The 13,948-nt window shown below is 38.6% G+C and overlaps 1 protein-coding gene across 1 annotated transcript; it reads left to right on the forward strand.

The window, feature by feature from the left end:
* The first annotated feature begins 4,747 nt into the window (after positions 1–4,747).
* LOC149258692 (uncharacterized) lies at positions 4,748–9,306 on the forward strand. The gene is made up of 2 exons (XM_089415827.1): positions 4,748–5,074; positions 5,193–9,306. Exons 1-2 carry the CDS (start codon positions 4,993–4,995, stop codon positions 7,085–7,087), a joined length of 1,977 nt encoding a protein of 658 aa, XP_089271953.1. The 5' UTR covers positions 4,748–4,992; the 3' UTR covers positions 7,088–9,306.
* Positions 9,307–13,948: the final 4,642 nt, after the last annotated feature.

Here is a 13,948-nt window from a genome sequence, read left to right on the forward strand (position 1 = left end):
GCTGAAGATTCCATGTGGGAGGATGCGTATTTTATACAGAAGCATCCATAGCTACTCAAGTGTTGAAGACAACACTTTTTGAAGGAGAGGGGCATGTTAGGTCTCTATAATACTAATATAGCCCCTATATTGTTATTATTGTGCCCCATAGAAGCCCACTATTGTTATTGTTGTTCCCTTACATTATTGTTTATGTAGGACCTAATTATATTTTGACCCTTTACACTCCTATATATACTAAGGAGGTCTTGTCATTTGAATTATACAAGAATTGTTCATTTATGTGATGTAAAGGGCAGTTGCCCCCTCGAAGCGGATTATTATCAAGTCGTTGAACTATCTTTTCTTATGTTTTTGTGTTTATTTGATCTGGATACATAATATGTTCCTTGAGTCATCACTCAAGCTTAGAATGATGCACTTCTCAAGGAAATCTCCTTTGAGGAGGTAGAAAGCATGGTAAAAGCCTTACCTTCCAATAAAGCTTCTGCAATGGATGGTTTTGCTATTGAAATTTTCTAGATTTGTTGGCCAACTATTGGTAATGATGTATGGTGATATGTAGAAGAATCCAAGATTTCTCACAAAATCCGTAAAGCTATGGATGCTACTTTCCTTACCTTGGTGCGTAAAAAGGAGAAGGCGAAAGACCCTAATGGATTTCGACCCATCACTCTCTATAATGTTGTATACAAAACTATGACTAAGATAATAGCCAATAGGTTTAAACCTTTTCTCCCCAAAATAATCTCTCTGGAGCATACAAGGTTTCTTGAGGCCCATCAAATATCATATGGTATTATGGTAGCCCATGAAGCAATTCACTCCCTGAAAATCACAAAGAAGTCGAGAATTTTAATTAAAATAAACCTTTCAAAGGCTTATGACAAGTTGAGTTGGTGCTTCCTTGCATTCTTCAAGCTTTTGGGTTTGCAGAGGAATGCTAATGGATTTATAACCTCATATCTTTAGCATCATTCTCAATTCTGGTCAATGGATCGACCTCAACCCTTTCTATTATTCTCGGGTTATCTCGACAAAGCAATCCTATAAACCCTTTCCTATTTATTTTGGCAACAGAATGGTTGGGTAGAGCCTTAAAAGCAGCCATAATAGAAAAAAGGATTAAGGGTACACAAATCGTTGGAGAGGATATTCCCTCTCTCCCATCAACAATTTCTTGATGATACGATGCAATTTGGCACTCTATAGCTCGAGAATCTCATGTGATCATTGAAATTCTAGATACATTCTTCTCGGCCTCAGGTATGGACATCAATAAGAATAAATCACAAGTTTTCTTTTTAAACACTCTTGTGACTATGCAATACTTTGTAGCTCATATATTGGGATTTCAAATCAGTAAGCTTCCTTCCAAATGCCTTGGGGCCCCACTAGCAGAAATCTCTCTCAAAATGGAACTTATGGGAGGAATTACAATCAAAATTCTAGAACAAATTAGCTTGCTAGATGTTTAGATCCCTCAACATAGCTGGAAGATTAGTGCTCTTAAAGGTAGTCCTATAAGCATTACCTATATACTTATGTTCAACAATGATGGCACCATCCTTTTTATTGCAGGAATTCCCTAGAATCCAACAATCCTTCCTTGAAGGTGGAGCATGCCTAGAAAAGAAGTGGTCTCTAGTGGCGTGCAACACTTTATGCTAGCCAAAGCTTAAGGTGGGGTTGGGACTTTGTGATCCAGCCATCATGTCCTTTGTACATGGAGTAAAGATTTTGTGGTGATGGCTCCAAGGAGGTGGTGATATTTGGAAGAGCATATGGAAATACAAGTATGCCCCTCGTACAACTCAACAAAACCTAATGCATGAAATAATTTTGACACCAAACTCATCAATTTAGACATTATAAAAAGAAGGGATGAAATTGATCCAAAAACACTATTTTCGGGAAGTCAAAAATGGTGGTACAACAATGTTTTGGGGTAATTCATGGTAGAAACTACCAAAATTGGAAGGAAGGAATGGGCTGGAAATATTAAGACACTAGATGACAAATCAAGGAAGAATCAAAGTAGCCAACTACTAAATAGAGGGGGATCAAAATCAACAATGACGAACATGGTTACCCCCAAAAAAATTGGCAACCACAACCTAATGGGGAAATATGGTAGGAAACATGGAGGGATCTTGAAAACAAATGCATTCCACTCTTTGATAAGGAATATAAGCTTTGATGGAGCTACCAATTAAAAGGATTTTTTTCTATAAAGGAAGCATATCACCTTAAGGTAGGTCACTAAGAACTATAAGTAGAAGAGATCTAGAAAAAGATACGGAGGCAAAAAGTTTGGCCAAAAATGATGTTTTTCTTTGGCTTATGTTCCAGAAGAAACTGTTAACCTAGGAAAACATTATAAAACAAAACTACCAAGGTCCTTCTAGATGTGTTTTTTGTCTCCTCCATTTAGAAAACTTGAAACATTTGTTCAATAACTACACTTTTTTTTTGTAGGATTATGGGCATGATTAATGGAATATTTTAGGAAATTAGATCGAGATCCAATCAATATACTAAATATCTTGGCCAATTGGAGCTTTCATGCCTTTCCAAACCTTGTGTTGAATCACATTTGAATTATGGCACTGTGTTTTCTTATCTGGGGGTTATGAAAAGAGTGAAATCAGAGAATCTTCAAAGGAACATCTATCCCTATAGGTCATATATAGAACTCTCTCACTAGTTAGATTAAATAATCCATCCTTACTATTCCATGGACTGCCTAGGATTGGCAGGTATGAGGGAGTGAGGCTAGGAACCCATTATACTGGTTTCCCTCCCACCCATTAGGATTGATCTCTGGTCCTCCCCCCTAATTCCTTTTTGAAGCCCTGCGAATTGGTCCCCCCATCCTACCTCTTTCTTTAAATTAAATTTTGATGGGGCTTCAAAGGCAAACCCAGGTCTATTTGGTTATGGGGGAGTCATCAAAGATTGTATATGCCTACCTCTACATATATTCTGGAACAATGAGTTTAAGCACCAACAATGCAGTATAATTCATGGGACTCAACATAGGCCTAGAGTGTGCTCGTTCCCAAGGATACACTAAACATGTGATTGAAGTTGACTCACAGGTCATTATAAATATGTTGAGGAGGATTTAAAATGGTACTCAAATTCACAAGGTCTCTTCAAGCTAGTGTCTGGAATCCATTTAGTTCAAGTTGTTTCTCTTATCCCCAAGATCCCAACACTCATCCCACTTCATGTTTGTTGAATAGGAAATAAAATTGTGGACATGCTACCAAATCATGGATGCTAAGAGACATCTTCCTCCATTTCAACTACTTCAAGTTTGATGCCACATTCTCCACTGAAAGATGCATGTTGGTTGCTAGCCTAGAAGGATGGTTTAGCCTCGGATGGGGTGACTTTCGAGACAAATTGTTGGGGGGGGGGGTGGCTACTACCGCCCCACATGGCTGAAGAGCATGGGGATGTGGTAGCCCGTCCCCAAGAGGTTTAATGGTGACATGGATTGTAGGACACTCCATTAATGGGCAATAATATGATTGAACGTCATAGAGCAAATGAAAGGTGGTGGGAATTTGATATAGTTTTTGAGTTTGGAATTCATGTGAAGGTGGTCGTTATCAAGACCCCCCATGGCCTTTTATATGCCAAACTACAATGTCTATAGTCTATCACATGCATGCCTGATGAGTTTGGAAGAGGAGTGGAGGAAGGAAAATGAAGGTTTTCTACGTTGGTGGAGGTGGAATAACTTTCTATTGAGCCCCACCCATATTGGGACAGAGGCATGACAGTTGATTTTCCAGTTTGGAGAGCTAGCTTCTACTCTCGTCTATTTGGAAAAGCAACAACCAAAGGGTAACTTTCTATTGCTTATTGATTTTGTTTATGGTGTTCCATGGTTTTTAAATGGCAATTTTGATAGCAACAATATTGTGTGAGTAGAGGGATTAGTTTTGTAGGACTTTGCAAGATGTTACCATGCCCTATTCAGGAAGAAATTGCTCGAATTGAGGGTGAAACATCCATACACAAATCCCCCCTTGCAAATATTGAAGTGCTAGTAGAATGGGATGAATGTATCCCTGATACAGGGCACACTAGAGGTCGTTTTAATCAGTACATGCAAACAATAGATTTATACTAACAAACAAAATTTCTTTTGGGGTGCATGTTGGTGGACAAGTAAGAGCATAGGGAGCACCTTCACCGCCACTTGAGAATCATGGACCATAGAGAAAACCGTATATAATAACACCTTGGTATTCCTCCAATGATGAGTACTACCCACGAGGAGTCAAAAATATCTATTCAAATTGTTGTTTTGGATTCAGAGCCCTAGAATAGCCCCCTCATATTTTTGCTACATACAACTTGTGTTATAACTCTTTCTAAACTATATCACTAAAAACAAAACTCCACCCCAACTAGATTGTGAATTTTGTAATTTCTTTTTGCCTTTTGGTTTCAATTTCCTCTTTACATAGAGTTATTTTCTAATTATAATTCGATCTCCCAGATTTACATGGACAATTATTTTATTTTCTTGATGTAATCTCAATTTTTTGTAGTTATGATAAATTAACTTACATTCAGTAACAATAATTTCTATTGTTTTCCGCACATGAATGGTGATGGATTTGATTTAAAGTTTATTAAACTTTTGGTACAATTAATTCAATGCACAAAATGCAAGCGTGTTAGCGAAAAAGGAAAATTTGCGTGGCCCGTCAAGAATGGTTGAATTTAGCGATATGGGATCATTAACACATTCTTTCTTTAACCTTTCTCTGGTAGTCTAAGATGAGTTGATGTCCGAGGCTAGCAGAGTACGACACACAAATTTGTTAATATTTATATGCATGTGAAAATAGTCCGACTCTGAACTTCATCTCTGGCGCATGGCCATCGGCTTCACATAGTGTTTGGTTTTTCTGTTTAAAGGTCTGAGCATGTTGATTGTTGTCTTGTGAATGAAGGCGAAGGCAGAACATGAAGATAAGCTCATTGGTTGTATGGAGGGCACTTTCAACAACGACTTCTGCACCGCTGAGACCATCTTCATTGCAGTCAGGTATTCTTCCCGTTTCCTCTTTTCTTTCTTCCCGGATATTTAGAATCGATTCTGATGAGTAATAGAGCAAAACCCATGTAAATAAATTTACTAAATTCAGGCCTTTACAATTTCTCAGGTACTTGTGGATTCATTACCTCGGAATCCAACAACAGCAATGATGCCCCTAGCCAAGATGGGATAGTGGAGATGTTTAGAGATCCATCTCTTAAAACTAGGTCTGGGGATCGCCAATCAGCAATGGCCAGAATGAACAGAAAAAACCCTTCAGCCAGGGACTTAGATGAGAGGTTTTTGAAAATCCTGAAGATTTTCAAGTGGGGACCTGATGCTGAAAAGGCCATAGAAGTCCTACTGCTGAAGGTGGATCACAGATTGGTTAGGGAGGTTTTGAAGCTTGATGTAGAAATTGGTGTAAAGTTACAGTTTTTCAAGTGGGCTGCCAAGAAAAAGAATTTCAAGCATGATTCCACCACATATATGCCCTTCATTCGTTGCTTAGCGCAGGCGGGACTAGTGGGGGAAATGTGGCAGACAGTGCAAAAGATGGTGAAAAGTGACTGTGGCATGAATCCTAGCATATTGTCTGAAATTATTAGGATACTAGGCAAGTTAAAGATGGTGGAAAAGGCCCTTTCCATATTTTATCTCATCAAGACAGAGAAGTGCAAACCCAGTGTTTATGCTTATAATTGCATGTTTAGTGTGCTGATGAAGGCAAATTGTCATGATAAGGTGCAAGAGCTTTACAGGGAAATGTGCAATGAAGGGAAATGTTTTCCCGATACGGTAACTTATACTATGCTCATCTCCAACTTTGGGAAACTTGGAGATGTGGACTCTGCGATTAAGCTTTTTGAAGAAATGAAGGAGAATGGTCTGCAACCTAGTGCGAAGATCTATACGATCCTGGTTGGGAGTTTGTTTAAATCAAACAGATGCAGAGAGGCCTTGAGGTTGTTCCAGGAAATGAAGGATACACGTTGTACACCGAATGTGTTTACATACACTGAAGTAATAAATGGGCTAGGCAAAGCAGGGAGAGTCCAAGAGGCATACAGAATATTTCAAGATATGCAGAAAGATGGTTGCTCTCCCGATGTGGTCATGTTCAACAAACTGATCGATATCATGGGTGATGCAGGCCTACTTGATGATGCTCTGAAGCTATTTGGACAGATGGAAACTGTAGGATGCAATCCTACTGTGGTAACATATAACAGTGTCATGGAAGCTCTTTTCAAATCTAACAATCCATCGGAGGCGTTGCATTGGTTTGAGAGAATGAATGGAAAAGGCATTGCTCCAAGCTCGTTTACATATTCCATTCTAATTGCTGGTTTATGCAAGGTGAACAGATTGGAAAAGGCATTGATGCTTCTTGAAGAGATGGACGAGAAGGGCTTTCCGCCTTGCCCTGCTGCCTATTGTAGTTTGATTGATGCACTTGGTAAGGCACGCCGTTATGATGCGGCAGTGGAATTATTTAAGGAAATGAAAGAAAACGGCACTCCTTCCAGCTCAAGGCTCTATGCAGTGATGATTAAACACCTTGGTAAAGCAGGGCGTATTGATGCAGCCATTAAACTGTTTGAAGAAATGCAAAGTCAGGGATGTATTCCTGATGTGTATTCCTACAATGCATTAATGTCTGGCCTGGTAAGGGCAGGCATGGTTGATGAAGCTCATTCATGGCTTAAAAAAATGCAAGATCAAGGATGTAAACCTGATATTAGTAGCCATAATATAGTTTTGAATGGTTTGTCTAAGGCAGGTGGGCCAACTGAGGCCTTTAAGATGTTCGAGAAAATGAAAAATTCGGGGATTCCACCAGATGCAGTATCGTACAACACAGTTCTTGGTGCACTTAGCAATGCGGGCATGTTTGATGAAGCAGTCAAATTAATGAAGGAAATGACTTCTAAAGGATTTTCGTATAATTTGATTACATATTCTTCAATATTAGAGGCTATGGGCAGAGTTGATGAAGACTGCAAACCATTCATTCAATAAGGAGGTCTTTTGATTCTCCTGTGCTTCCTGGTCGATAGTGATGGTTGCATTCGTGGCTTGGCTTTCTGGTTTCAGTGGGGATGATGGATTTCCTGAACCTCACGCAAAATGAGAGTTGCCTTGCCACTGTTTCATATGTCTGGAATATTACCATTTGTAATTTCTTTATCATCTTGATTATTACCAAAAACATGCAGGAATCATGTTCAAAGTAAGCTGCTTATACAAAATGGAATCTGTATTGTGGCCATTTTACACAGGTCATCCTGGTAAGCATATTTTGCTGTTTGCTTATTTTCTTGTCATCTGAGCAGCATTATCCTTCCTGTACTAATTAAAGTCCCCAACTATAAAAGATGCAACTCACAGAGCCTAATGACGAAGTAAGAAAGGAAGACTAGACTGCATCCCTGGAAATAAACAACTCCTGTCTGAAATTAACAACCAACACAATCTAGAGAAATATTATTATATCAACCATCAAAAACACAGTCTGTACGAAATGGGAGTTGCAGTTAACCAAATGTTTTAGAATGACTTACTTCCACATCATTAGTTGATCACTTAACGAGGGTTTCTGTTATCATTAACCTACTCATCCTAATTGTTTCTTCCCGGGTAAGGTAGGTGCCCTACAAGCCTGGGTGGTCAAAGGTATCCATGGAGAAGGCTCATCAAAAGGGTAATTTCGTAACAAGGTTTGCTGGTATAGTTATCCTGCTTGGGTTAAAGTTTTAAACTTTAAAGGATAGCTAACATTTGTGGCTGAGACAGGCCAAAAAATTTCAAAATTTGTGAATAATTCAGTGCTGTATTATTCAGTTCTAATTGGATCTGATCTGGTTGCAATACAAGCCAAAAAATTTGAAAATTTGTGAATAATTCAGTTTAGCTGTATTATTCAGTTCTAATTGGGTCTGATCTGGTTGCAGTATTGTTTACTATTGAAACTAAATCCCCAGTTTTAACCCGAATTATGTTTCAAGTGTTAAATCCCTAAGCTCCTTGGTTGTGCCCAGATTGCTGTCTGTGGAGGCTGATTTGAGAGACATGCTGTTGATGGACGATCAGCCATGAATTGAAATGTCAAATCAATTACAAAGGCTCACTCTCCTATCCCTTATGATCTGCGAGGGAGGCTGTCTAATGTATGATCAGATTGTTGATGTAAAAATTCCAACCATAGATGACTGCCATCCTTATGATCTCAATTAAACACGTAAATTGCTGAATTTCATTTATGCTGAAATTCAATCCAAATGGTGGCATCAATCACAGAATAGCTGGATGTTAAACACCGGAAGCATAAAAACAGTTTCACACATGCACAGGTGCTTACACCTTTAAAATCAGTTTTTCTTTCTTTCGAAAAACTTTCAAGGAAACCTCCACAGACTGCCAAAACCAAGCAGCCTCACAGTTTATGGAAATCACCCTAAACTGAATGGAACAACCTGCCTGAGAAGTATGGTCTGTTGTACTTCTGTACAGATTGTACGACCTGTCCATACAGATTGTATGGAAAAATGTTCAATTTGTCCATATGACTGTATGGATCCATATGGTCCTGTTTGTATCATTGTATAGATTCTGTACAGGTCTGTCCGTATCATTTTATGGAAATGTTTTCCATGGCTGTGTGGAACTGTATAGATCCTTGTACTTGCTGCCCAGATTTGCCTCTGTTTGAATCCTTGCTCCTCTCTCTCTCGGTCACTCAACCTGCTTGGTCTTTATACTTTTAGCTGATACCAAAACCCTAATCTTTTTTTGAGTTTACTCCTAATGTAAGTTATAAATGCATGAGATACACCTTTTTAGACTTAATAACTAAATAAGACTTTCACATTTTTGATTGAAGTCAATTTGAAAATAGAGTGACTTTTCAAAAATAGAAAATACCTCACACATTAACACTAAACCTGTGTGCAATTCTTGTCCAACCTATAATTCTCAACACTCTGTCTTAGTGAGGAAGCATTTCTGCACTAATCTAAGTCTGTCTTTGAATGCCGCAAATTTCCCTCTTGCCAAGGGCTCGGTCAGAATATTACCCGCCAATCGGTGGGAAAATATTTGAGATTCACTGCTCCCTTCTGAACCTTGTCACATATGAAGTGATATCTAATCTTTCTATGCCTGGACTTGCCATGAAACAATGGATTCTCAGAGAGTTTGATACGACTTTGATTATCATATTAATTTATTAAATGATTACAGGTTTCAACTTCTAATTAAACAATCCTACAATTAACTTTTCAAGTTAGATGGCCTTACAACTAATATTGAGCTAAGTGCCATAGAAGTTTGCTTCTTGTTGAACCATGATACCATCATCGATCCCAGGCTAAAGCAACATCCAGAGGTGTTCTTGCTATCTGTTGCATGTGCTTAGGTATTTGAGGGGTGCGATGGACTATGGTCTGAGATATCTTGGAGAGTATCAACTACCTGTCAATACATGGGAATATATTGGAGCTTCACTACTCCCTTGTGAACCTTGTCTCATATGAAGTGATATCTAATCTTTATATGTCTAGACTTGCCATGAAGTAGTGGATTCTTAGAGAGTTTGATACAACTATGGTGTCCTCTTCTAATTAAATTGCCCCAAGGGAGGACAAAGTAGCCTATCCAACCCTGTAGGCTATAGTCACTTATAAAAGGGGAAACCCATTATTCAATGCTACTGGGGTAACATTTGGTAAATTGGGGTAATTAGAGGAAAACTTCTGGAAGAAGCCAAATTTGGGGCAAATGGAGGGAAACTTAGCCCCTTAAATTAAAATTAGGAGGCAAGATCCCAAAGGAAATCTATAAAAAGGAGAATAGGAGAATCATTTTATCATCATGGATTGTTGATCTTTCTGATTTGTGAGCTTGAGTCTCTGAGGGTTTTAAGACTCCTTTTTCTTTGATTGGTTTCGGTGGTGAAATATTCCACCCTGGCCAATCCCACCTCTCTACTCTGTTTAGCATAATCTCTCTGGCATCCTTCATCTATTCTGTGGCATCAAAGGATTCTGTGGCTAAATCTGTGGCAGCAAGGCATTCTAGGAATTTGTTTAGGCTATGAATTAGTCCCTAACCATCAGCTGAAGCAGCGGACCTTCTTCAAGCACCTTTCTGTGGCAGTGCAGGGATTTGAAGTCAGTTTTGACAAGGGGATCGCCCCTCTGTGACAGTGAGGGTTTTTGAGGTCCAATCCTATGGTTGCGGATCAATTCTAGGGCATTGGTTGTAGCAGCGGGTGAGCTCCTAAGGCCCTATTTGGATGGTGACACCCTTCTAAGGCTTGGACGGATAGCATTGGATAGCGTAAGGCCTAATCCCTGGTCAATTGAGGGCTAATACCCTGGTCTGTGGCAGTGGCCTTCCTGAGGGTGATTTTCTGTGGCAGCAGACTTATCCAAGGAAGAATCCTTGGCAGTGAGGCCATCCTAGGGCCTACCTGAGGCAGCGGAGTTTATGGCAGATTCTTCTTGTCGTTGCGGCCACATTTCTAGCCATCTTTGGGACGACGACCACCTTGAAGACCTCGATTTGCAGCAGCACAAGTTTGACTGAGGGCAACAAAACCCCACTGAGGTTTTGTTTGCAGCCTCAAGCATTTCTGGGCATGATCCGTGGCAAACCAGTCCAGCTGACTTGATGATGGCAGTAAAGAAGTAGCAAAGAGGCAGCAAAATTTGGTACTGAAGGTGGTTGAAGGTCATACCAATAGAATTAGGACAGTAGGGTTGCTAGCAATTGTTGTGAGTCTGAATTTTAGTGTAAGATTGGAAGGACTGAGGGTTCATAACCCATTATGTATTGTTGGAATGGTATCATGTGCATGAGTTATTGGTGAAACTAAACACTGGTTACACTGTTTATTGAATTTTAATATTATTTCTAATTGCAAGAAATGAAAAGCATACTTTGATATTAGTGGAATACAAATCTTGTCATGTACTTTTACAAACCCTAAGGGCAATTTTACCCTAAGAGATATTATAGTGGTATCAGAGCTGTGCAGCCTGCCAGCGCAAGGGGTTAACAATGAAATCCAGATTGTTAGGTGAGTGCCATCCAGTGTTGTTAAAATCACGATATTATCATTTAATCACGATTATTTCAACTAAACGATAAAATCGCGCGTAGTAATTGGATAAAAAAAAATTTCGCGATTTTTTCGAAAAAATTACGATTTTTTGGGAAAAAATCGTGGAAAAAAATAAATCATTTATTTATTTTTTGAGGAGGAGGAGGTGACCCAAGTTACCCCTGTCACAAGTAGAGGACGTGGTCTACCTCCTGTAGCTCCTAGTTCTTCAGCTTCTAGAGCACAACAGACTCCAGAGTCTACTACGGCCTGCCAACTCCACTGACATCTACATCTAGAGGGGCAAAGGAAATCAGTGGTATTAGACTTTAGTTATTTGGTTCATTTCATTGTATATGACATTATGACTCATGATATGAGATACATTATTATATTTTTGGTTGATATTTTGGGGTTGAGTTGGGACTTATGAGTCAGGACTTACTATTCAGGATATAATTCACTGTTATGTGTGATTTTAGCACTAGAAATGATATTAAACATCTTATATATCATTTCTTTTATCATATTTATGTGTCAATGTATTTTATGTTGTAGATGGTTTAGATATTAAAAAAATTGAAAAAAATGAATATTTTTGTACCAAACGATTTTTTCCTGATTATTACCGATTTTTTCCCGATTATTACGATTTTTTCTGATTTTTTCCTTGCGCTGATATTATCCCGATAACCATTAGTGCAACATTGGTGCCAGCACTCTTTCAAATTAGAGTGGTGATCCTTCCAGCCTGTGAAAGCAATCACGAGGGATTGGAAGGAATTTTTTACTAGTCCTATCCCTGATCTTCATAAGTATCCATACTTAGATCAGCTGTTGAAGAACCGAGTGAAGAGGGGAGATCCTTCAAATGTCTGGAATAGTAAAAATGATCATGACTCTAAACGCAGCGAAGAGGATAGTTCAGATGAAAGTGACAATGAACGAAAGGCAAAAAAACAACGTATTAAGGTAACTAAGATCCGATTCTTAGCAAAAATTGTAAAATAGGAGAGTAGCAGTAATGAAGATGATGATGATATCTTGGGGAGCAATGATATTGATCAGTTTGATTCCACACGCTATCGATCAAGCTCGACACAGAAGGCTCCAGTTTTGAAATCTCCAAGCACAGGCCCTAGTGTCACTCCTGCTGATGCTAGAGAACAATCCTATTTTATGGAAACTAGTGTGCATAGTTCAAACCATCCAATACAACATAAAAGAAATTATATCTACAGTTATGGTGTGCAGGTAACTCTCTGGGCAGATGAGCAGGACCAAGGGAGGGAAAACATTGTGGAAATGAATGGAAAATATGTATCTGAGCAGCAACTAAAACGAGAGTCAATTCCTGATCTAAAGAATGATGACAAGAGCATGAGTAGTCCTAAAGATCAGAGTGAGTGAAACTCTGAAGCCGAAATTGATGACTTGTCTCATCAAGTTGGTACAAGTGCTCATGAGCAGAATGAAGGGATATTACATCACCCTCCTGAAGATGTTATTTAGATGATATTTGGTACCATCTGCAATTGTAAATCTCTAGTACGATGCATGGCTGTCTCCCGGGCCCTTTCCAGACATGCAGCATGCATATCTTCTTTGTCTATGATTTGTCCTGAATCCTGTTAATTACTCTATCTATGAAGAGAAACTGAAAAAGATATACTCAATGGTGAAAGAGTTTCAGGAGCTACAAATGTTTGTTGTGACTCGTGAGCAATGTTACTTGGGAGCGGGAGCGACATTTTCAGAAGCTCCCTGTTTAGGAGCGAATCCCAGAGCGATTTTTTAAAAATATATATATTTTTAAAATTTTTAAATTTTTGATACATATATGTCAACAAAAACATGTAGAATGATGAATTAGATATAAAAAACATAAAAAAAACATAGATTGATCATTGAACCATATCACATCAATCATCTAGAAGTTATAATCTTCATCAACCATGTCCACAAGTTAGTAAAATACATATTACAACTGCAACATGTTGAGTCTCGTGAATCATGATTTATCAAATTCAATCTTAAAGTTTCAACTTCAAGCTTTCAAAATTGAAAATTCAATATATAACATTTATCATCATTGATCACCAAAGTCGTACTTGTAAGCTAAGTTTAACCATTACAAGAAATAATATCTTAGATATTTATAAGTCCTAACTTCTAACTATTAACATGAAATGAAATGTTATAAAATGAAACATGAATAATGAAATGAAATGAAACAACTTTAGTCTTTCACGAAGCATCATATTCATAATTCACAATCATTACCAATGAGTTATAAATGCCAACTTCAAACTTCATATTTTCATTGTCACGGTCATATATTGTTTACAAAAAATATCATTATGATATGAAAGAGTCAAGAGTCAAGGACTCAAGACTCAACAGTTATGAAAACTAATAGAAACTAGAAAAGACAAGTAAACTGTAAATCTACATGTGGCCCTTGCCATGAGAGTCTCTAGGAGTATAAGCAGGTCGTGGTGGTCTTCGAGGAGTCTCCCGCACAGATCAACGACCAGAACTAGAAGGCACATGCCCTCCACGTGAGGGTGTAGATGGAGGTGGCGACAGCAAAGGAACAAGACTCAGAACTCGAGCACTGCTACTGGATGGTGGAGGTGGAGGTGGCATGGCTGCTGCAGCTGCTTCATCTTCATCCCTTATAAGTTCCTCTTCCAGTTCTTCAAGATGGACTATACCATCCTCCAAATTGTCATCCTCTGGGTGATTGTCTCAAATTTTATATGTGGGATCCTCAT

Source organism: Pinus tabuliformis, chromosome 6, assembly GCF_031772625.1.
Source record: "Pinus tabuliformis cultivar Carrire ecotype Pingquan chromosome 6, CPIR1, whole genome shotgun sequence".
Lineage (NCBI taxonomy): Eukaryota > Viridiplantae > Streptophyta > Pinopsida > Pinales > Pinaceae > Pinus > Pinus tabuliformis.